The following is a 25588-nucleotide window of genomic DNA, read 5'->3' on the forward strand; positions in this document are numbered from 1 at the left end:
CTCTTTCATGACTGTTTCTTGGTTCAAAGTGCAATAGGTGAACAATTGAGTTGAGATAATGAGATAACAGCATGGAATATATCTGAAACTAAAGTAAATATTTTCCAACACAACTCCCCCCTTGTGTGAACGTGGAAGAGTGTGTGAGCACCCTGGAGCTCCCCATGTCCCAGGAAGAAAACTGTCTTGTGTTACATTTATTTAGAAGATACTAAGGTTCACAGTGACATACACTAAGAGCATTTATTTTAAATGCCCTTAAAATGTAATGTTTAATTGCTTTGGTTAGTGATTTGTTAGTGTTACAAAGTTTGTCTCATTTTCAACAGCAACTTAAAAGTAACATGAAAATATTTTCTCTCCATCAGCTCTTTTATGCTCACACAATAAACAGATCAACCATGGAAACAAGACAAAAAACACATTTAATGACTAGCTTTTAACCATTTAAAACTTGAAAATCCACCTGGTTTAATTCTTGATGTTCGTTAATCTCATCACTGACAACGTAACAAATAGAGGAACACTAAGGCACTGAAGATGAGGTGAACTTTGTGGCACAGTCACATGTAAAATAACACTAGAACGTTGTATGAGCATCAACTTGTTTAACATTTATGTTCACGACTAAAGGAATGTTAGACTTTTTCGCAGGTTTCTCTACAGCTCCTCTCAGTCTCAAACCGGTTTTTGTTTCCTTGACAGCCTCCAAACCAGAACTGAGCGCAGGCGTTAGCTGTCGTGTCGTAGTACCACTTCACCACATAGTCCCGACATGGTCCTGGATCCAGGATCTGGTCGCAACCCTCTGCTGGACACAACAGAAAACGAGTGTAGAAGTGAATAAGACGAAGATCCAGAATTACTAACACTTTGTGCATGATGCAGTCAGCACAGCTGACAGTTACAGCTTTACCCGCTTTTTTCACCTCCGATACCAATATCTGAGGTTTAGTATCAGCCAATACCGATACAGAAAGACAGAATTATGGTAACAAATGCGTGGAAAAGACTGAGATCATTTTTTATGCAATGCAACATCAGACTTGACTTAAACATCCATCCATTTTCTATACCGACAGTCCGTTAATCGGGTAGCGGGTGGGCTGGAGCCTATCCCAGCAGTCATCGGGCGAAAGGCGGGGTACACCCTGGACAGGTCGCCAGTCCATCACAGGGCCACATAGAGACAAACGAGACAAACAACCATGCACGCTCACACTCACTCCTACGTGACTTAAACATTTCTTTCCGATTTTTTTTAAAAACAAATAAACAGATATAAATGTACTGAATTACTTATTTTTTAAATATTTGTGCACCAGTAAAACAGTCTTAACCATAAAAAAGTGTTACTGGTTCAGTCAGTGCAATTAGGAATTCAAAATCAAATAATCCAAAAATAAATATTAAATAATAAAGGACCTGAAATTGAGAAAAAAACAATAGTTTCACTAGCTTGGTTGGTAGACTTTCAAAATAAATAGCAATCAGCTTTTTATATAGTTTAGTGCAAATGAAAATTAAACATCCATTCCAAAAGCATCTGAACAAAACAATAGCTTCTATAGCTTGGTAAAAACTAAAAAAAATCAGCGGTAGTTCCAACTTGACAAGTTTTTTCACCACTAAAGGGGTCAGAAGGCCCTTGGATGAATGCCAATCCAGTAAGGGAACATTTCAAGATTTTGAGGCTTAAGTCACACACATACTGACACTCAGTGTCAGTGACCTGCTCAAGCAGATTTCTCAAGCTTCTCAAGCTCAGGCTTAAGCATCCCTTGGCAAAGCAAATGTGTTTGGCATAAACAGTATTCAGATTACAATTCTGCTGCCATAGTGCTGGACAGGACAAGGGAAAAAAAATATGGATATGGATCATCCCATCGTTACGATACCCGATCTAGAATATAGAATCGGTACTGATACCGATACAAATATCGGTTCGGTACATCCCTACACATGACTAAGGCTGAGCGATTTTATAGATACCGTGATATATATTGATATTTTGTTTCCCGATAAAGTATTGATTTTTTAGCACAAGTATCAATTTAAAATTTTTTTTTTTTTTTAGCAAACTTTATTGAAAAATGTGGGTTTTGATGGCTTTTCTGTTTATAGAGATTGTTTGTTTCCAGATTGTTGTAATGTATTGTTTGAGCTCCTTTTCAAAAATTAAAAAAAGATGGGTTGTGATTAGAGAATTTGGATTTGTGTAGATGGTATTTAGCAAGTAAAACAAGCAGGTTGATGATGTAATATTCACAACATAAACATGAGTCTGTGTACGCTGAAGACACGTTTGTGACATGTTTCTTCTTTACCTTTGTTCTTCCGGTTCACAGGACGGACCACCAGTCCAATCAGCGACGATTCATGTCAAATCACACTGTCCCTTTAAAATCTTTCAGATAATGATGTATATCAAATCGTATTGAATCGAATCGTATAAAATCGTATCGAATCGTTGGCTGAATGCGTGTATCGTATCGTATCGTGAGATTAGTGTACAGCCCTAATCTAATCACGAGACTATTTGCTCTCTTGCTAAAAGTTAATGAAACCGTCCAGTGCTTTGAGCCAAGGAATTGTCCCACAAATAGTCCCCCCTGAAGTAACAACTCAACTTTACTTGAAGAGAAAACTGAAGAAGGCATAAGTGACAGAAAAAAAATCTGTCTGCTAAATCCTGCTATATGCCTTTAAATCTAAACCTAAAAGCTGGGTCTGGAGTTACCTGATGTGTGGGTATCTGAGTGTAGCAGTGGAGGAGTCTGTGGAGACGGTGCGGGCACCCCCTTCTTAGACGGTGCCCCCAGCTTGATGGCTCCATTCTTATGGTGTGGGGGGTTGTTCATCTCAAACTGTGGGAGGAACTCTGTTACAGGTCTGAAGGGTTCCCTGTCGAAGAAGGGAAACCTCTGAATTTCTGAGGTCCTGTCGTTGTCTGTCTTCGGTCTCTGTGGAGTGACCGACTCCCTGTCGGAGTGGGACACTGAGGAGCCAGGCTGTGACAATCAAGGAAAGGTTTTAATTGACCTCATTTATCTACCGTACAAATATCACAAAGATGTATCTGAGCAAGCTTTGATATTGTGTGTAGACAGTTTTCCCCACTCTTAAATCCAGCATTCTTACAGCTGTGGGATGTTTGAGGGATTTCTTGCATGCACAGGCTAACCGAAGGTCATTGTCATGACGGACATTTTGCTGAAAATTTTGGACAGAGGGGAAGGAATTTTCTTCCAACACCCTATGACACAATGAAAAATTCACCGTGGCTCTGCTGCAGTAAAGCAGCTGTAAACATGATATTCACACCCCAAAACATTTTCATCCTGACAACAAAAGTCAGTTTTATGATGATGCCAGAGAAGCAAGATGTGGATAAAAGTAATTAGAACTCAATTTTATTATCAAAATGTATGCTAATATAGCTGATAAATGTTGAGCTATTTCTCTGGATAAATGGACACTATCACCTGCTGTTGGTGTGTTCTTTGGGGATCATTAATGTCTGTCAGGTTTTCCATCCACTAGTTTAAAACTTCAGTACGATGTATATAGTTTCCAATTGGCTATCACAGCACAGCAAAGAACGACATGGGAAAAGCACTGCTTCGTTGTCCTTACCACTTTCTGAACCCTCCGGAAGTCTTCATTGAAAGTGCTCGTGTCTGTTTCTTTCCTGTACGGTGGTTTTCGAACTATACTGGAGACCTCTGGGATCCCTGGAAGAAGTAAGGTGCTCGGGATGGGGCCGAACAAATGGCTTTTTCCTTCTTCAAAGATACAACTTAGCAGGTTTTTCTCCAGAGCTGCAGAACCAGAAGATAATAACATTGATACAACAGATCTACCGTGTTTTATACAGTACAACAGTTTCACAAGGGGAAGCTTTCTGAGCCTGAATAAAGCACTTTCTCTTTACTGACTCCCAAAGAAAGCTGTAGATTTGAGCTGCCTTGCTCAACAGCATCCTGGATGTGGATGTTTCTATAGAAAATAAGATCGCTACAGTTGATAACCAGTGTGTAGTCCACTCTATTTAAATCTTCAGTGGGTTCCTCAGCACTCTGGTGCCACCATGTGTCAGCAGATAAAATGTTACAGATTTACCTGGTGAGTAAGTAAGGGCAGCTGTCTAAAATCCAAAAACAGAACTTATATCTGTAATTTGTCATTTTTTCCAGTCCAAAGAAATGTCTATTCTGTGCTTAGAACGACACATTTAATTTAATTTAGATAATATATGACGAAATATAGAATTTCTTATCAGAAATGCAGTATAAACAAGACTTGGGTAGAGGAGGACACAAAAGTAACAGATTCTACAATCACCATAATAAATGGTGACAGGTGAGGGTGTCAGAACTGAGTATAAAAGGAGCAAAGATTTAGTCAATCTATACAAGGTTGGGTGGTGACTCACTACTTTATTCAAAACTCCATTAGAGAGTCATCAATCAGTTAAAAATCTGTTTCTTAAAACAAGTTTGTTAAGAACGTTGGGTTTTCAACATCTACTGAGCAGAAAATGAAACGTGAAAGCAGCCAGGAACACGGCCGGGTTCTCTGGACACGAGCTCAGATGGACAGAAAGACGGTGGATACGTGTTCTGTGGTCAGATGTGTTCACGTTTCAGCTGCTTTTGGGACAGAAAACCTGACATCTGCTTCGACAAAGATGTAGAAACAGCATCCAGGCTGCTATCAGAGAAAGAAATGCAAAAGCCAGCATCTGTGATGGTATGGGGGTGCATCAGTGTCCATGGCATGGATGGCTTCATATGTGTGAAGGTACCATTGATGAAGATGAGGATGTTGGAGTTTTGGAGAGACATATGCTAAAGACATAGGACGTCTTTTCCTTGGAAGATTGAGCTTATTTCAGCAGGACAATGGCGTTCATCCCGTTCTCACCCAAACTGTGTGAATGTTTTGCAGATGTACCGTGTTTAGTATTTCACATTGAAATGTGTTGGAGTGGAAGTATGAAAGAGCAGGTATAAAACATAGACCTACCCTAATTATGCACTCAGATTAGGTGTTTACCTAAATACACGGGGGTATGACGTGTATTCCCAGAGTTTTCAGATTGAACAATCTACAGAACTCACCTTCTGTGCACCAAAAAAAAGTACATTTTCCATTAATACCAGCTGATCATCAGGCTGTCACCTTGAAATGTTTTGAAGTCATCGATGAGGTACACGTGTTCGCTGTCAGGATCAGTGGCTATGAAGCTGAGCTCCTTCTTGAACTCCACAGACCTAGGATCACTCTCGTTTACCACCCCGATCACAAACATCTCGATGTCGCTTTCTTGAGCTTCTTCCACTGCGCTATCAAGGCTGATCGAGTCCCTCTCGTCAGCCTGTCCGTCTGTGATGATGATGGCTACCTTCCTCACACCTGCTCGTGCCAGCTTGAACATCTGGTTGGCCCTATGGATCGCGCTGCCAGTGTAGGTACCCTCGCCTATGTAGTTCATGGAGCGAACTTTAGATTTTATCTCATCCTGTGTGGCTTCTTGTTTGAGGCTGACCACCACCTCGTCTATGTGGCTGTAGAGGACCACGCCGATGCGTGTGGCATTCCTACTGATTGAGGTACGATCGACCAGGGCGTTCACAAAGTCTTTGATGATGTTGAAGTTATCAGGGCCAACACTCTCTGAGCTGTCAATCACAAAGACGAGCTCTAAGGGTGTTTGGTGGCACTTCACCCCACAACCTGATGAAACAGAGCAGAGACACAGACGGGAGGATGGCGAACATTTATATTTAGCAGAGCCAGTATCAGTCATTCTCTTCAGGCTGTATACTTACGGCATATGTCTCTAACTATCTGGATGATCTCATCCCTCTGTGAGAGAATGGAACACATGATATGTGGTTAATCACTGATTTAATACCTTGCCAAAGTGTTTGTTTGCTTTAAGTTTATTTTCCCAAGAAGCCCAAAGTAACATCCTCACATTTGTTTTTTCAAAGCAAATTTAGAAGCATTCAAGTTAAAAATGTCTATCGTTATACTTACTGTAAGTCCAGCCTCTCCTTTCTCTCCCCCTCTGCCCTGTCATTTGAAACAGGTCACATGACACCATGATTAGCTTCAAAAGACTTAAACCCTTCAGTTAAATTAAAATTACAGTATGACACCTTAAACCATCCAAACATCAGCAGCAAGTCAATAAAAACAAGTAGCTTGTACCGCAGGTCCGATTGGTCCAGGCAGTCCAGACTCCCCCCTATCTCCCTTTTTGCCCGTTTCACCTCTCAACCCTCGATCCCCCTGCAGGAATGAAAGAAACAGCTCTTCAGTCTATGTGAACAAGTTAGTCTGTTATTCTGCAACAGTCTTGTCAGCAGAATGTCCAAAACATCACACATAGTTTAATACAACTGAGGTCTGCGTAGAGGCGACATCAGCTTCTTGTTGCACCACCAACCAGTTGACTGAGGTCAAGTTTAGCTAAATTTGAGCTTCTTTGAGCTCAGATTATAGTTTTTGGCCCTGTGATAAACGATTTGTCAGGGGTGCCCTGTCTCTCACACAATGGTAACGAGGGTAAGCTCCAGCACACCTGCAACCCTGAATAGGATTTAGGAAGTACTGAAAATGGATGGATAATAGTTTATGACCTTACCTTATCTCCCTGCAAACCTTGTCCTGGAGGACCTCTGGGTCCGGGAATCCCCTGAAATCCAGGATCGCCCTGGAGACAGTCAGCACAGTTTTTGTTATAACCTGATGATTACAGCATCCTTAGGAAACTGCTGACTAATCATTTGTGAGGCCAGTCAGGTCATGACATCCATTCATAAACAACATAATTCATCTGTCTCCACCCTGGAGTGACAGCTCAAACTAAATAACCAAAGATGACATGGGACAGTGGTACCTTTTGTCCTTGAATGCCTTCTCCAGGTAAACCTGAAGGACCACGTGGGCCCATCTGACCAACTGAACCCTGCAAGAAAGGAAAACTTTTTACCTTTTGAAACACTGAAAACCATCTTCCAGCTGTTCATTTATAGGTGCTAAAGTAAAACAAGAAGCACTGTTTTGAAGTCATTACCTTTGGACCAATCAGACCAATTCCTGGTGGCCCAGCAGGTCCAGGAGGTCCAGGCAAGCCTCTGTCCCCCTGAGACAGAATGATGTCACAGTTGTCAAACATTAATAAGACTAAACTGCAGTAATTACAAAAGGAGACAAGGAAATGTTGTACTGTACAATTTCCAGGACATCTTCTGTGATCTATTGTAATGTCATACATCGGTAGTTCTTCATATCACAAGAAAATGAAGGTTTTGGAGAAAAATCAGGAAGAATTTCTCTGCTATTTCCAAATGTTTTTAGAATTGTTTTTTTCTAAAATGGTTGTGCGTTATCTGTACACCATCTCCTAAAATATAAACAGAAAATAAAAAAAAGAGAACTTTAGATGCTTCTTACCTTTGGTCCCGGTAAACCGACGCCATCTGCTCCAATCTCTCCTGTCTGACCAGGAGGCCCTGGAAGTCCCTAAGACACAGTTAAAAATTACACATCTTGTAGAGCTGAGTGTGATGACCAGGAGCAGTGAAGCAATAAAGAAGTCTGTCATATAGTTTGATACTAACCGGCGCCCCGGGAAACCCTTCACCCTTCAGTCCAGGTGGCCCCATAAGCCCTGGTGCCCCCCTGTCGCCCTACAAAGCAGACAACGCTTGTATTTACTTCCTTTAGTCTAAAAGGATCAGTGAAGGTTAATGAACTGATCTCACCTTGGGCCCAGTTAAACCGATTCCTGTCTCTCCCACAACTCCAGCAGGACCCCGTGGACCCACTTCTCCCTGAAAGAAAAGAAAAATGAAAATGTTTTTGTTGGTGAACGTTCCTGCATGTTTGGTTGGCACAACACAAGCTTACCTTGGCACCAGGAATCCCTCTTCCCGGAGGCCCGGTTGTTCCTGGAGGCCCAATCATTCCTGGTTCGCCCTGGGACAGGTAATATCCATCAGAGTTACATTTAATAACGCAAATAGGCGGGATTCAGACATTTGGAGCTTCAATGTAAAAATAATTTTAGGTTTAAAACAATATCATTTAAAAGTTTTAAAAATGACTCAACTGCTGGGATAGGCTCCAGCCCACCCGCTACCCGATTAACGGATTGACGGTATAGAAAATGGATGGATGGATGAAAAATGACTCATCAGGAATACAAACGACTACTGTCACGGTTTCCAGCTCACTTTCTTTCTGGCAATCAACACTAATCGTTCTCACCTGTCCTCTCCCCTTCATATACAGATTTACAGCTCTTGGCTGTTGCCCGATTGTGCCAATCTATTGCAAGTTCACTCTCCAGCATTAACCTCGGTTTTACGATCTAGTGTACCGGACCCTGGACCTGTTTTTGACCCTGATCTCTGCCTGAACCCCAGATCGGCTCTGTAAGTTTTTCCTTCCTCCCTTTTGTTTTTAATCCTCTTTGTCTTCTCTCATCCCGCCTGTTCTTTTCTCTAGTTTTTCATTCAGTTCTTCTTGGTTTCTTACTTCCTGTCAACCTTCTTTCCATCATCCATTTCTCCCTTTTTGTAAATTCAGTTTATTTTCACTTTTTCATCTTTAACTTAACGATTCAACAACTGTTTGTGTCAAACACACAAATAAAAAAGTAATGAGAGATATAATCCTTACTTGTTTGAGGTGGTTAATTTTTTATGAAGATGGACATGAAACATTTCTCTGGTAGAAAATGATCAGTCAACCAGACCACATTCCCTCCATGGAATTCACTTTAATGCTTTTGGGCTGACATTATATTGTGACCCTCATAAAAACTAATGGTCTTTTATTCATTTTGCATTTAGGCTGCTCAGCACAGACACTGCTCTTTATTATTGCTTCTGCTGGAAAATGCTCCAAACTAACTGTTTGGTAGGTGTTTATTGGACTGGGAAGCTACTAATGAATTCCCCACAGACATAAATGCATCAAATGCACTTCATCTGTACTTCAACTTCCCATTATCCTCGGACTGGTTTGGGCTGAGACACTTTGGTTTCCAGCCCTACATCACACCATTGTGCTTCACAGTTTCTTGATGTTTTTGTGGGCTTTTGATGTTGTCAACATGACAACAAATTCATGTGTTTGGCTGCACATGTGCAGGGCTGACATGCAGATTTGTTTTTATGACGGTGGTGTTACATCCCACAGCTGTAGGAGGAGCCAAAGAGCAATAAACTGCTAAATTCTCTGGTGTCGCTTGAAAGGAAAAGTCTTCTGGACATTTTCTGCACCACATCATTGACAGACAGTAGGAGGAACATTTGAAGTTTGCTGTAACAATTGCTCTGTAAATTCACCAAGACATCTTAATGTGTAATGTTTCTGTCGTCCATGTACGTACCTTCGGCCCCATTGGCCCCATAGGACCAGCTTGACCCAGCTGGCCTCTGCTTCCCCTGTCCCCTTTGTCTCCCTGCCAAAGCAACACAAAACTGAGTCAGCTCTGCAGTTGGCTTTTAGATGATAATTTTGCCTGAAGATGCCTGAAAGTTTGCCTTTAAGTTGCCTGAAAAATCCAATTACGTTGTTTTGATAGAAATCTTTATATGAATGTTACCTTCTCTCCAGGAGCTCCTTTACCAGGAGCCCCATCAGGTCCTCTGGGCCCTGTCAATCCCATGTCACCCTGCCATGGTTTGAAAAGAGGTCAGAGAAGGAGAAAGAGGATAGACAGACTGAAACTGGTATAATATCTAAAAAATTACTGGTAGATTAGATGCTACCTTTTGTCCTGGACTTCCATCCTCTCCAGGCTGACCTGATATTCCTGGTAAGCCATTAGCTCCAGGCTCTCCCTAAAAAGAGGAAAATTAAACAAAACTAAAAGTTCTCAACTTCACGAAAATATGCTAGGAATTTTTAAATCTCTTAAAAGAAATATGGATATGTGCTTCCACCACAGAAACTCTCCCCAGAAAGGTGGAACCATTTAAGATACTCAGTCCCCAAACTTGTCTTGTACTCCAAGGAACCATGATGGATAAGTGGGAGTTTTTATGGATGCCGCTTGTAGTTTGAGTCAGACAGAGAAAACCAAGAACCACCAACTGACAGACTACCAGCAGAGTAAAGTAGAGTTAAGCTAGGAATGACACTTACACTGTTGAATTCATTGCAGACTAATTGGCTTGTAGCAATTATTTCTAAAGAGGGAAAAAAAGTTTCCTTAAAAAAAGGACTTCAACTCCGAGGGACTTCCTGAGTGTTTATTTTCAGGTATATAAAGTTCCCGGAACCTCTGGTTGAAAAGCACTCTCACAGTCAGCCTGGCTGTCGCTGTCTACAACCTTCCAGTTTCTTGTATAAGAAAGAATCTTAGCTTATTCCTCATTTAATCTTTTACTTTCTACATGAATAAATAAATAGAAAGTAATATTTGTACAGCACCTTTTTATTAAAGTTCTTACAGGAAGAGATGAGATGAGCTAGGTCAGATGGATGTCCACTTAGAATAAAGGGTAGAGCTCAATATTTCTCACTTATCTGTACTTTAACCATGAAGAAAGTAAAAAGAGGATATCATCTTATCACAGCAAAAAAGATGAGAAGCAAATGGAAATAATACAAATATCAGCTGATAGCCGATTTATTTATTTATTATTTTTTTTCCAATGCTCAGCAGACTTACTTTGGGTCCAGGCTGTCCAAAACCTCTTTCACCTGGCAGTCCAGGCTCACCTGTGAAGCCCTTATTCCCCTGGGGACAACATTCACACAGTCAGTGGGGTGTTAGTGTAACGTTACAGAGTAGAACTGATGGTACAACTTACATTACTTGTCTGTGCCACAGAATTAGTTTGTTCCGATCAAAGGTGCAAATCTTTAAGAGACAAGTCACAATAATATAGTGTAGGTTTAAAATGTGTCGGCCAGTTTTACTGTCACTGAAATATCTGTTTGCTAATATCTTCTGTGGATTGTTACAGTTTAGTTTGTGAGTATTCACAGAACCTGGACAGTAGGGAGATTTACAAACTGGGGATTTGAATAATATAAGAAAATATTGAGAATGCAGATGAGATAAATGTAAGTGCCAGAATTTAAAGTTTGCATACAAAAACTCTAATTCTCACCATTCCTGTTGTTCATCTCAGAAATTAAACTTATCTTAACTTCAACTGAATGTGAAATAATTGTGTCATATTATAAGCCATGGCTGCACGGTGGTGTGGTGGCTAGCATGGCTTCTCTGGATACTCCGGCTTCCTCCCACTGCCCAAAAACATAAACGTTAATTGGTGATGCTAAATTGGCCCCAGGAGTGAGCTTTGTGGACACAGTTGTTTGTCCCATTTGTCTCTGTGTTGCCCTGTGATGCACCGGCGACCTGTTCAGGGTGCACCCCGCCTCTCGCCCGATGACAGCTGGGATAGCTGACCCTGAACTGGATTGAGTGGGTACAGAAAATGTATGGCTGGGTTTGATTGACAGCTCCAGCTCACCCATATACTGTCGGATAAACAGTTTAGATGCACCGAGATGGCGATTCATCTGACTGCCCATCATAATCAGCATCTTTCTGTTTATGAAATGTATGTTTAACATATAATGCACAAAATGGACCTCCTCCAAGTGTCTTACTGTACCTTAGGTCCTACTACTCCTATACCTGGAGCTCCTCTGGGTCCTGTTGGTCCTATTGGGCCCCTGTCTCCCTGAAAAATGGAAGATGAAATTAGAAACAAATCACCAACAAGAAGGAAAAGAGAAGTGAGCAGGTGGCAGTTCCTGATAACTTTTATGGTCATTCTTTCCCAGCGTAATCTCAGTGTCACAGTACAACAATATTCACGGCTTCAACTGTGGAATATTTTGCCAATTTTCCATGAAATAGTTGTTCTGTTGTAACATCTACATCACCTCAGACTCATGGGTTTGGAAATCACAATAAGATATGGTGTGACGCACAAAAGGAGCATTTTGCACACACCATATGCACGCCATTTTATCCAAGGTTCAGCCCTCGTGTCTTCCTCGAGATCAGTGCCAATAAGACATAAAACATAATAACATAAATAATGTGAAAGGAATATGTGGTCTACCTTTCAATCTATCAAGCACAGATTCAGGATTCAATCTTCATTCTTCATCAGTGCTTCTGTTTGACAGACTCAGAGCGTTGATAATATCTATTTAAAAACTTCTCAGATGTTAACTTTGAATATCATGTGTTTAAAAACATGACAACATCCTGCTTTATTTACAGGGGAACCCATATCTACAAACCTGTAAAGTTGCCAGGCTGTTTTCTTTAACTTTAAAGGCAGAGTGTGTTCGATGCAGTGACATGTAGCGGCTAAAAATGCTAATTTAAACCAGATGGAGACAGATTCTCTAGATCTTAGATCTACATGGACATGAAATCTATAAAAGATATACAGGTTTTTTAAGGTATCTGGGGTGGGGATGGGGGCTGGAGATGTAGTAATAAGCCAAAACCACCCGCAAATATTCTTTATTTGTAGACAGAAAAACTGCAGGGAGCATTTCATAGTAGATAGAATGAGACTGTACAGTTATGTTGTGTTTACATAGAAACACAAAAAATATAAAAGCAGTAGCATCCCTTATGGTTGGTGTCCATGAATGAATGATTCTAAATAGGTGATAGTGGGTCTGTTAGCAGATGTAAGAAGTAGCAGCAGACAAAAGTGAAGCAAATTTGTGTGAGATTCCAATTTTTAGGTCATGCAGAACCATGCTGTGAGTAAACCAGTGCAGCATCCTGGAGGGATTGGAAATAAAATATCATGTTTGTACTGTGTACGTATAGTTTTTATGCCACTCTAGTAGAAAGATCATTCATCCAATTTGTACCTTTTCTCCTTGAAGTCCTATCCCAGGAGGACCGATTGGACCTTGAATCCCAGGCGGCCCAGGATTACCCTGAGGAAAGATGCAAGAAACAAAAGGATTAAATAGCCAGCTCTGACATGAATAAAAAGCTCCAATAAAAAAATAAAAATGCAGAATCTTCATGATTTGCAACTGTTTCCTTAGTTGACAACACATCAAAGTTTGATATAAGCTTAATGTGAGTTCACCTTGTCGCCTTTGATCCCCAAACCAGTCAGCCCACGTTTCCCCTGTGGACCTTCAAATCCTCGGTCCCCCTAAAACAAGGATGACAGCTCTAACACATCTTTGTTCTCAAAGAAGTTATCTTTATTTAATGTTACATGTAGTTGGTTACACACATACACGTTCTGTGGCTCTTAAAGTTATGAAACCATTTTTTATGTTTTGGAACTATAAAAAAAACCTACAGTTAATGTTTTTTTCTCCATGTCTGCATACACAAAGACACACATCTGTACTGTGGTAGAGCTGGTGGTCAACTGCATCACTAATCCAAGAGAAATGCTAATTTACCTGCATCATACATCAACAGAAGGTGATGAATAGTTAAAAATCTGCAGTAACATAAAGCTTTTTAATATATCAGTACTGTATAATTGTAAGTGTGACAGTGAAATAATGAGCCTTTATCTGATAGTTTTTTCTGCATTTAACACAACTTTTAGCCGTTTTGTTGTCCCCCTCACCCACCAGCTCTGAGTCGTTTTTATGTATCATGCATTCAGTTGGTCTTTGTAATCATTTTAACTGTTTTTATGGGCATATCTTCCTCCTGAATGGGAATAGTTCTAGATTTATTTTGCCTTGAATCCTGGCTATCTTAAGCAGCTCCATATGGTTTCCTCACAGATGTTTATAGGTGGTATGTGTACACTGTTTTAGTATCTGATCTTGCATCTATTGTATGCTTAATCTTGTTCTCAGTTTTCATAGTTTTTATTGTTCAATTTCTGCTAAAATTAAATTAATCTGAACAAGTTTTGTCAATGATTCCTTCTCTATATTTTTTCATTTAGTATACTATAATTAATGTTCTATATATAATCAAAGATATTACTCACTTTCGGTCCCGGGAACCCCTCTCCGGGGGCTCCAGGTTTTCCTTGTGCTCCAGAGGGCCCCGGGGGTCCCTGAAAAAGACACAACTCTGATTAAAAATATGTGCAGACGTGAGTGGATGCTGACATACAACAGAGGACCAGATCACTGAAGGCTGAAGGAGCTGTAAGGCCGGTATGAAAACAACACAATGTGGCAATGCTGTGCAAAGTCCCGGAGCATCATGGAATCAGTACTAGTGCTGAAAGTGGGGAAGTGATGCTTTCTAAGGACGCAACAGAAATGTGATCTTCAACCCGATGCCACTTTCTATAAACTCTCTCACTGCTGTTAAGGAAAAAATATTGTTTTAGTCCATTTTAATTTCTCTTACAACCCAGTTAGGGGTAAAACAGGCTTAAAAGTAATCAAGAGTTTATGCATTTATACCAATTATCTTCATACTCACTGGCTGTCCTGGTTCTCCTATCCCAACAGGACCTGTGGGACCTGACCTTCCTTGGAGGCCTTTTTCACCCTGTAGAAAGCCGAAAGCGTCAAAACACCTTCCAGTGATTCAGTGATAAGTATAAAATTATTTTCACCTTAACACTAAGGAGAACTCAGTTGAAAGAGATGATTTTATTGGGTCGTCCTCGAAGCTAGAATTGTTTTGTGACTTAAAAAAAAGCAGTTTGCATGCCTCACCTGCAATGCTTTTACATTAAGGATGATATAAAGAACTCACCTTTGCTCCTGGGAATCCAATCCCAAAGTCTCCTGGTGGTCCAGGTGCACCGTTGGGCCCTCTGTCTCCCTGACATAAGTGGACAGAAGTTTGTGTGTCATGTGATCACAGTTCAACACAGCTTTATGTGGCTATCCGATGTGTGTGTCCAATTTTCTCCATTTAAATAATTTTAGAAAGATTAACGTAAGATGTTTTGCTCCACAGATGATCAGGCTTTTATTCGCTTTATATTACACAAATACTTTTAATCTCTTTACAGTATGTGAATGTGTGCCTTTCACAAGCACAATGTGATTAGTAAAGTGTAATATCCTGGGCTCTAATCTGAGGTTCGTAGAAATAGTTGCATATTGAGATTTCATGCACCCTTAAGGAAAGAGCCTGTGTGGATGTAGCTGAGTCAGCAGATTAAAGGAGCTGGGATGTGATAACCCTTGAACGATAGCCTGGGAAACAATCTTGAGAAAGACTAAATACAAAGGCAGAATGAGCACTGCAGGCAGAAAGAGGAACTTCCTTAACCTACTTCAGCCTTTTTTATATTCTTAAAACTCCCCTCACACCTGCCTCCAAAGGGCTGGTTTCCCTGGAGTCTTTTGGGGCCTCTCTCCCAGTTTTGGAGATACGACCCTCATTGTTCTGATAAGCCACACTGTTGCCTTCACCTCCCACATCAACTTCCTCTTTCAGCCCTTGGTATTCTTAATGTCGCTGTGGTTTGGGATTGCCTTCAACAGTTTATCAATCTGGATTTGGAAGTCCAACAGGATTTTAGCTTTGTCAATTCTGACTTTGAAACTTCCAACTCTCATGTTGTTTCTGTTCCATCCTGTTCCATGCATGCTGTTCTTGCTTTACAGGCCTCTTTGTGCAGCCTGCACCTGTCTGGTGTGGTTATGTTGTTCTGATGCACAGTGCCTGTTCTTGTGCCGCCATGTTTAGAGCATCCATACTGTCATTCAGATCATGCTTTTCCAGCCACTGATGGGATGTCTTGAGATCAGCTACTTCCTCAAGCTGTCTGTGGTACATGTAAGGAAAGGGCTTATCCTTCCATGATGTTTCCTCCTCTACCTCACTGGCTTTCTGCTGCTTGAGGCAGTTCATCACTTAGGGGCATCTTACCTTCCTTTTTTTTAAATGTATGTCCTGGATGGTAGCTCTGACACTCGTATAAATAGTTTTATATGGTTAGAAGTACGAGTGAGTTTACCTACAAAGGATTTCTTAGCCTGTGGTTGCACGTCTTTGGATATGAATGCACACTGATGTCTGCTGAAGTCTATTTTTTGACACTATCAAAGTTGTGAATTTACACATTTTCCAATTAAACAAACTGTGATTGCTGGAAACTAGCAGAGCAGGAAAAAACTTGAATTACTAATTGGAAGCATCTTCAATGCTTCAATCAACTTACTTTAGATCCTGCTGGGCCCTCAGGGCCTATGTCTCCTATTGGTCCTATTGCACCCTGCAAAACAAGTACACAAATTTCTCTCAGTATTATCTATAACATTTTAGTATCAGTTGGCTTTTCTTTATGCTATTTTTCCTTGTATAATAAAAAGCTCTACAGCACAAAACAACTAGGTACGTGTCAGAAGTAAAGCTTTCATGTTGTATGACCACCGAAATGACAACAGGATTAACATCAACGTTCATAGCTTTCATTCCATTCGATTCTCAGGCCTCAAAAGATAACAAGGTTAAATTGACACTGTGCCAGTAGCACAGAGGCGGAAGAGTGATAGCCAGGTTCACGCACTAATCTCACCACAAAAAGTCAGTTCCTGCAAAAGAATAATATCCTGCAAGCCTGGATTCACAGCTTTGGTGCCAGGATTACTCATAATCCAATTTTCACATTCCATTAGTGCAGGGGTGAATAAAATCAATTTTTTTTTATATTGGAGCGAGGACAGACAGTCTGATGTTGATAAATCTTGATGTCTATACATTAATGTGACTGGCATGCAGCAGACTGTATATTCAGTGTGTGACAGATGAGAGGTGGATGCCGAAATTATATTCTGAAAATTAAAAAAGAGTCCATTCATTCTTAAGAATACTTTTGGTTTAACTGAAATGTGATTGAAATACTTTCTTGAAATCAGACTAAAATTTTGCAATCCTCTAATCAGCTATGTTGTGTAGAGCTGCCACAGGTGGCAGCATGTACTGCAATGATAGTGATTGTAATTCAGTAGAAGAAGTTGTCCAAACTGAAACCAACCTAGAGGGGAAAAACAACTCTCATCCAAGAGAAAAAAATGAAGCGAGCTCTTCTTCAGGAGTTACTTTAATCTCTGGGAAAATCTGGAATATGATGTCATATCTCGAAAGATACCTTGACACAAACATGTTATTGCACTGGATGCATAATGCTTAAAAAAGTTTAAACCAACATTCACAATTTCCACTGTACAATTAAATGAAGACTACCTGTTCTCCTTTTGGTCCTGGTGAGCCTGCAGGTCCCTCAGGTCCCTGCAAGACAACACTTAATTCATCAGAAGGACACAGTGTGCATGACATTGAAAGACATATTTAAGTCAGTAATGAGCATACAGCGTCACCCTTTTCTCCAGGAGGGCCACACTCTCCTCTCTCCCCCTGCAAGGCCAAACACATCTGGTTATTGTCTGCAGATGTTTTTTAAAACAGTTAGTAGTTACTGAAGTTGAATGCGGTACACTGACTCACCTTGTTGCCTTTATAACCTGGACGACCCTGGAAGTTTTAAAGTAAGTGTTTAATCTAGTGAACTGGATGTTACTTAGCAGCTGTGTAAGAAAAGAGGAAAACGTTTTTTTAACCTGTGGACCGTCACTTCCAGGTCGACCATCCATGCCGGGCTCGCCCTTTAAACAGAAGCCAATTTACACTGAGCTTTATAAAACTGGACATTAAAACATCTGAGAAAGACTTTTTGTGTCTTCACTAACCCTTCCCCCTTTTAACCCAGGTGGCCCTCTGTCCCCTGTGTCTCCTTTTCTACCCTGGAAACAGAAAAACATTAAAAAAATTAAAACGCAGCCCAGACAAAACGATTATCCCGAGAAACTGAAATGATTTGTGCTCAAAAACTCACAGGACTTCCTGGAAGGCCTTTGTCTCCTTTTTCACACAAACACACCTTGGCCTGCGGACACTAACAGAAGGGAATTAAAAGGTCAGTGCAACCATTTACAGTAATGTTTTAGATAACTAAAATAGTGAATGGCTTGTTAAAAACTTACCCCTTCAAGTGCAACTGCACCCTGGATGCAAAGAAATGACACAAAAACAGTTCAGTTACATGTTCACTGCAGCGTCATTCACTAACAGAGAAAGCAACGCTACGCCTTATATGATATGTGTGGTAATTGGGCAAAAAAAATATGTCCCTTTTGACCCCACTATGCAGTTTATTTATCTCTCCCAAATCCAACTAGTACTGAGACAGTCCTCTAAATAAATGGCTCCATGTGTCATCTGTTCCTGTTTGAGGATTAAGTGACCTCTTGTGGTTGTGTGAGCAGCAGCATGTGAAGTTTTTAAGCATCATGTGTGTTTACATGAAGGCGTCGTAGTTGAATTAAGTTGTTTTAGCCTGCACAATGATAATTTACAAACCCAGAGCAAATAGTTAAGATTTTTCGCTGTAACCAAGTCGTTGAATTACCAACAAAGCTCCAGGAAGTGTCAAAAGTGTTGCTGTACAGTGTAGGCATGTCTATGAGTCACCCAGGCAACCAGAAAAATGGCCTGCGCTAACATGGCTTTGTAAAAATAATGTGATTTAGCTCTGAAAAGTCTTCTAACCCCTAAACAGGTAGTTTGGATTTTCTAATCCTAACTAAGTAAAATTATTGCCTGAAGTCAACCAGTAAATGGCAAAACAGTTGAAGTGTCATTCATTGGTTTAAAGTGCTGCACGTCATCACGCCAAGCAACCCCCATCAACCCCTCCTGCCTCCTTGTGAGGACTTTGTGGCTTGTTAACAGAAAGATTTGCAACATTGTGCAATGTGCAACATTCATAGAGGTGCTGGTTAAAACGATGCTCCTATATGATTCATTTATGAAGAAAAAAACCTTTAAATTTGTAAGAATTTGGTAACAGGCTGATTAAATCATCATCACTGTCCTCTCTTCCTCACTGCCTTTACCTCTCTTCATGTCACACCCTCATCCCCTCTGAGTCCAATTCAGTCAGAGGTCTCTTCCTACTCCACTGTCACCAAGTGCTTGCTCATTAGGGAACCGCTGGGCAGCGTAACTGTAAAAGCAGTTCTAGAGGTGGGGTATGGCCCAACTTTGATGTGTTTGATTTATCTAGTTCAATGTCAATCCGGATCCAGATGTGCATCCAGGAATTTTCTGATTCATCCTTGGCAGAGGTTTGCAGTCTCACACTGCTCTTGTTTGTTAAGCAAAAATGGAGAAAATAAATCACTGGTTCCAGCTTTTCCAGTGTGAATTAAATCAATGTTATATGACTGTAGGAGGTTTCTGTGTTTGCAACACTGATTCCTCAGTTCTTCAGCCCATATAGATAAGTGTTATTCAGGCTACAATGCAGTTGTGCATTGGAGCTGGGGGAGGACAGGGTGGCCGTAGCAACTCAGACCCGAAGAAACTGTCGTCCTCCCTAAATCACACCCACCAGTCACTTGTTAGACAACCAACAATACTAACCTACAGTATAATTACATTCACAGACTATGTGATCTCTACTGCCTCTGAGAGCAGCTGTATGCGAAAAGCCAAAATGGGATCCATTAATGTGACAGTGGCGTGTTACAAAGACTGTATTTTAGTCCAAACTTTACTCATTTCTAAGTAAAGTTTGTGCCTAAATTCAACCAGGAAGTGACAAAAGTGTTTTCGTAAAATGCTGTTAACGCAACCCAGAATGAAAAATTAGTTGTTATATCAATCCTGCTGGTTAAATGGCTGAAATTTATCGCACCATCCACCCACTCCGACCCACTAAGATGACTCTGTGACTTTTTTAAGGAAACACGTAACGATCACATTTACACTGATGTGGAAACTCTCATTCCTCATACTTGGTGTGTTCCACCTGCAGGTGTGGTAGTTTGGAGGATGCCCCTTTAGGTCACACCTGGTATGGAGAAACAATTCATTTTGATTGTTGGACCAAAACATAGCAAGTACTTGTTAGTTGTAAAATTGACTATAGCACCTTTAACTAGTTTTTTTGATAGTAACTTTTTGGTTTTAAGTTTTGAGGAGATTTTAGGATCAGTTATATTGTTTTGTAAGGATGTGTTTGAAGTTCCTCAAGATGATATTTGTTGTGATATATAAATAAAACTGGACTGTTTTCCCTCAGGCTTCACGGAGGTAAGGAGATGCAAAATCTTTTGACTTTCTGGAACACACAGAAGCTTTAATACATGTAAACACGAGCCCCATTACCACAATGTCCCCCCCACAGCAAAGAGAAAAAGAAAAATTTACCATCTCTCTGAGCAGCTTCTCCTCCAGTTGAGGGTCCCGAAGACTTTGGACAAACTGCTGAGCAGGTGTGCTGGCGATGGCTCGGAGTTTGGCGATATTCTGGCGCTGCTGGGCGATATCTGACAAGCCAATGGCAAAAAACTTGATACCGTGGTTTTTGGCCTCTGCAGCAGCCGCTAACAAATCAGGGTTACGTGGATGATCGATTCCATCAGTCATCAGCACCGCAATCCTGACGCTTTCCTTGGGCGTCTCCTTCACCAGCAGTTGTGTGGCGTTGGTGATGGCGTAGGTGGTGTAGGTGCCGTGGCCGATGAAGTTCATTGTGCTGATTTTACTGTGGAATGAATCCAGGTCTGTCCAGTCTGTGAATCTGTGCTCTATGGACACGGAGCTGCTGAACTGTAGTGCAGCCATTCGCACCTTCAGCGCCCAGTCCACCTGCCGCATGGAGTCCACCTGCAGCATTGAGAGCCGGGTGCTAAAGCTCAAAACAAAGGCCTTCTGCTGCTGGAACAGGGCTAATTTTGCGCTCTCAGAGCTGTCCAGAATGAAGGCCACTTCCAGTGAGCATGTCAGACCTGCAGAACAAGGAAATGATAAAAAGCGAAGGAGTCATACCAATTCACGGGTTAATGAAAAGTAAAAACTCTTTTTTTATTGCAAATGTAACAGCACCTTGTCTTTTTATTGTTATCTCAGTGGGAAGCAAACCCTTTTATATCCTTCAAAGAGAGTCTTTATCGCATCTCACTTGTTTTTAATGACCATCAGACCAAAGTTGTCACTTATGGAAACTGTTATCCTAACACATCACAGAGTATTCAGCCGGGATCCAAAAGTAACACCTGAGAGAAGTCAAATGAAGGTAAATTTGGAGTTTGGCAGATGAATAAACTAAGGTAACTTCTCAGGTGGCTGGGGAATTATTTAGCATGACAACATTGTGTTTTTTTAGGGCTGGACACATTAACGCGTTATTTAACTAATTAATTCATTATCGCCGACAATTAATTGTCTCCCATTAACGCAGTTTTTATTATTTTTTATTTTCATTGTAAAAGTCTGTTGCTCACTGGCTTTTATTTTGAAAAAGTCCTTCGTGAGCGAGCCTAGCATGTTGCTTACTGCTGCAGCGTTCACAGAAAACAGTCACAAAATAAAAGAATGGCAGATGAAGCGGGCTAAACAAATATGGAGAGGGTTACGGAACTTTTACACGGCCATTTTCATTTCAAAGTTCTTCCAGACGGCGCAGTTAACAGAGCCAAAGTTATTTGTTAGCTCTGCCACGTTGAATTGTCTTATCACCGGAGTACTTCGATCATATGACTGTGAAGTTCCAATAAAAGTGCGTTATACGCTACTTTTGAATTCAGTATTGGATTTTGCTTATAACAATGCGATTAATCGTGATTAATCACAGGAAATCATGCGATTAACGCGATTAAAGAATTCAATATTTGCCCAGCCCTAGTTTTTTTGTGTGCAAAGGCTAATGTGATCGTAATGTTGAAATCAGCAGCTTACTATTTGGTGCTTTCTTCTCTAGTCTCTGCAAATGTTTTAACACTAGAAGGATAAAAGCTCAAGGGAACACTTTTTAACCGGTCTTTTATAGACAGACAAGTTGACACTGTTTGTGAATGAAATGAAATGACTGTGACATGTTTTGGTCAAAGTTCCACAGCTACCTTTTCTTTTACACCTCTGTTCTTAGAAACTGGTTTTACGTGGGAGGAGTGAGCTTCAAAACTCCTTACTGACCCATCTCCTGCAGGGTTTGCCTTTTTTTTTTAGATCCATTTTACAGTTTTGCACTACCATGCATTAGTGAATTTGGACAGTTTGTAAATTACACTCAATGCCATTGAACCATGTTATTACAGTATGACAGAGAACACAGTATGAAGCCTGAAGGTTTACACCAGCTTACACAGAAAACTGAGCTCAAACCCACCAAACTGAGTCAGGGACATTTGTTGTGAGTCTTTCATTCAACTTCCTCCAGCACAGCACTCCAGATACCTGAACACTGAGTGAATCTTTTTATTCTTCCAGTCACAATAGATCCTGGTTTGTTTCCGTTTTTAGAGGCTAACATAAGGAACTGTCTCTAATATCATTTACAATAATTTACAAGTCTGTGTTTGTAAAGGTGTTGCCCTCACTGATGCTTCATTCATTGACATCTGTTTCCAAAATCCAGCTGGGAGAAAAAAACATTAAAGAAAACGCCACCAAGAAGTTCGATTTCGTAGTTGAGATATAAAACATTAGAGAAAGTAGAGGTCTTTTTTAGGTGAACTACATAAAAACGGATGAGAATTAGCTGCTTACAGCAAAGCAAAACATGAAAAAGTAAAGTTTACACTTCCAAGATACACTAAATGTTGCATGATTTAAGCTGAAAGTAGGTGGAAATAGAGATGTGGAGGTTGCGTTGGTGCTCACTGAACCAGATATTTTCACGCTAAGCCAGGTCCAAGCAAAGTGACAGGGTGGTGTTTTTTTTTACAATATTTGACTTGGTTGTAAGTTCAGATAATCCCAAGCACCAAAAAAGGGATGTTTTCATAGTAATATATCTCTTCAAAGTGGCTCTAAAACACAGTTTTACATAAGCCCTACAGAGAGTTACTTTTCGCCAAATAAAGCATGATACATGTATATGTATATCTTAGTTTATTTGCCAATGACAGATGAGGCAGAAAGTAAGTTATAGAGGCATTCCACTCATCCAGCTGAACCTCAGTCCAGTCAGACAGAATTACCTATTTTTTTTCTCACCTGCAGATTTAAGGTTCAACATTTAATCATTACTCACAATGTATATCAGCCACACCACTGAAACCAATATCAAGGTAATTAAATAACATTAATTATAACAATGACACCTGTTCATGGAGGCAAAAAAGAACAAACTTAAGGATCCGACTTTGTTAAGAGTCAAAGATTTATGGCCAGATGACTGAATGTGAACATCTCCACAACAGCAGGTGTTGTGATCAGTAACAAATGATGTCCAGGAAAGAACAACCAGTGAACCGGTGACAGTTTCATGGGGACCTGGGGCTCACCTCAGGACTCTGATCCTAATGAAACTACACAAAACCACAATGCTGGATGTATAGAGAGGTGTCAGAACATGCAGTGCATTTTAATTCTATGTTTTCATCTAATTTTATCTCCTTTGATTCGGCAGGTACATCCCACTGAGATATAAAATCTATCTTCTGAGGAATCCTGGCAAAGAAGGCAGCATAAAACAAAAAGTTTGCAGTAATCACCTAACAGGCTCATAAGAGTCAGAGCTGGAACCTGGAGCAAAGAATACAGGTGGCTTATGGGAGGAATGCAAGCAGACAGAGGCAGTATGGTTCTCAGGGCAGTGCTCTGCTGGGTCACCTTGGGGCCTGGCATTCACGTAAAGGTTTGATTCTTACAGTGTTGCACACCACATGCAAAAGTTCACAGCATCTGCGTTCTTTGTTGGAAAATGTAGCCTACCCCAATGCAGAAACTGTTCACAGTAGTTGGAACAAGATGACAAAGACTTCAAAGTGTTGACCTGGGCTTAAAGGTCCCCAGATCTCAAACATGTGAGGGATGTGCTGAAAAAACAAGTCTAATCCATGGAGGCCCTATCTCACAATTTATGGGACAAAAAGGATTGGCTGCAAATGTCTTGTTGCCTAATGCCATGGGACAGGTTCAGAGGAGTCCTGCAATCCATGCCCTCGAGGGGTCAGAGCTGTCACTGGGGGACCTTCACAGTATTAGGCATGGGGTTTAAAAAGCTTCAGCTTGAAAACACAACAAACAGCATGAGCTTGATTTGGGGGGTTCAGTCGCTGGAATTAAAAACAGCAAAGGAAATCACCTGCAATATGTTTGCGTAACAGGAACAAAAAAGTTTGTCAACTTAATTTCTTTAGAGGCCTGAATTTTACCTCTTTGTTGTCTGATCATGGAGGTTGTTACACTCACAGGATCCAGTGATTAACCCTTACCGTCGGCTTGTGGATACTTCTCATAAGTAAGACCATTTCCTCCGTCGTCATGCAATCTGTAGTTGTTCTTGCGGGACGCCTTCTGCTTTCTTCTCTGTCCTGTGGCCTCGTGTACGAGAGCCAACAGCAGAAGGCAGAACCCGAGTCTTCTGCTCAGTTTTCTCCTCAGCAACATTTCCATCCTACCAACAGCAGTGGAAGCAGATGGAGAGCTTATCACGAGAAATCAGATTTAATGCTTTAACCTACATTAAACTAAATCAAAAGCACAAAACACTCTGTTCCATAACTATTCTTTAACCAAACTTAAACAGGAAACTTGGATATATGCAACTGCAGAATCACAATAGTGACAGAAGTGACTATGGTGCCTTCATTCACCTCATAAAATCTCAACGTTACAGGGGCTAAATTATCAAAATGAATGCAAAACCAGCATATTCTGCATGAACAAATGCCAAATTTCAAACACTGGTAATTTAGTTCTGCCTTATAAGGACTACTTTGCCTGTCAATAAAGTTGTAATTCAACTTAGAACATCACAATCAGATAAATAAGTGGGCTACCAACAGTTGCAAACCTGCAAAAAGAGTGGAAATCCATCTTTTACCTCATCTAGCTGCAGCCAGTGCTTCCAGTCCTTTCAGTTCAGGCTCTTTTGGAGGCATTTCGCAGCCGCCGCCGGATTGTGTCTCTATAAACCAGAGTGAGATAAACTCAGAGGCATCGGATGAGCTGATGCGCCGGGCATGGCGCCAGGGTTCAGTTTTTTGACGAGCCAGACTTTAGGTGGACCTTGTTACCACAGACGTTAGTTCGAGCGGCTACACTCGGGCAGCTTTCACAAATAATAATGACAGTATTATAAAGAGAAATTATCCCTGAACTTTGCTGTGGTTTTGGCATCCACTTAAAACACTAAGATTTCGAGTATGTAAGGAAATCCAATCGTATAGTTGTTTTTATGTAGATGTGTGCGCGCGAGAGACAGAGAGAGGCGCCTGCCCTTTTAATTGAGCGTCTCCCTAAAGACGGTCTTCGCGTTCAAAGAGAAAATAAAACATGCAGAAATGTTTAGCTTATTTCTAGTCTACGTGGTTCGCAGGGTTTTCCCACTTTGAATATCAAATGTATTACAGACCGTGACCAGCACCATGTGGAGCTGGGCCAGAGAGGGACTTATTTCCACGTCCAAGACCAGCCCCCTCCTTATCAATGTGGAGGAAACTGCATAAATGTATTAAACAGTCTGCTATTATTAGTTTTTGCTGTTTTACTGTAGTCCAAACCCTGTGGCGCTTTCTGCAGCTTTATAAGTATCTCATTGTCTATGGACAAGAGGATTTCCTGTTTATTCCACAAATGCCTGTAAGTACCTTCTATGGA

The 25588-nt window shown here is 40.8% G+C and overlaps 1 protein-coding gene across 2 annotated transcripts; it reads right to left on the bottom strand.

Annotated features, from left to right (window-relative positions):
- Positions 1-217: 217 nt before the first annotated feature.
- Positions 218-24905, bottom strand: col28a1b (collagen, type XXVIII, alpha 1b). Of its 2 annotated transcripts, none has more exons than XM_072393638.1 (35): positions 24813-24905; positions 24202-24383; positions 20189-20769; positions 17959-17979; positions 17811-17870; positions 17665-17718; positions 17536-17580; positions 17423-17449; positions 17288-17332; positions 17162-17206; positions 16137-16190; positions 14717-14785; positions 14438-14506; positions 13992-14060; positions 13116-13184; positions 12889-12957; positions 11658-11726; positions 10700-10768; positions 9795-9866; positions 9629-9697; positions 9413-9484; positions 7924-7992; positions 7779-7847; positions 7635-7703; positions 7468-7536; positions 7088-7156; positions 6911-6979; positions 6656-6724; positions 6220-6300; positions 6046-6081; positions 5835-5871; positions 5185-5739; positions 3637-3821; positions 2741-3011; positions 218-808 (listed from the first exon to the last, which is right to left on the bottom strand). In XM_072393638.1, exons 1-35 carry the CDS (start codon positions 24815-24817, stop codon positions 639-641), a joined length of 3633 nt encoding a protein of 1210 aa, XP_072249739.1. In that variant the 5' UTR covers positions 24818-24905; the 3' UTR covers positions 218-638. The 2 variants fall into 2 exon arrangements, with proteins under 2 accessions (XP_072249739.1, XP_072249738.1); XM_072393637.1 differs by having other exon boundaries at positions 218-811.
- Between the last annotated feature and the right edge of the window lie 683 nt (positions 24906-25588).

This window comes from Leuresthes tenuis, unplaced genomic scaffold, assembly GCF_036924035.1.
Source record: "Leuresthes tenuis unplaced genomic scaffold, fLeuTen1.0.hap1 SCAF_10, whole genome shotgun sequence".
NCBI lineage: Eukaryota > Metazoa > Chordata > Actinopteri > Atheriniformes > Atherinopsidae > Leuresthes > Leuresthes tenuis.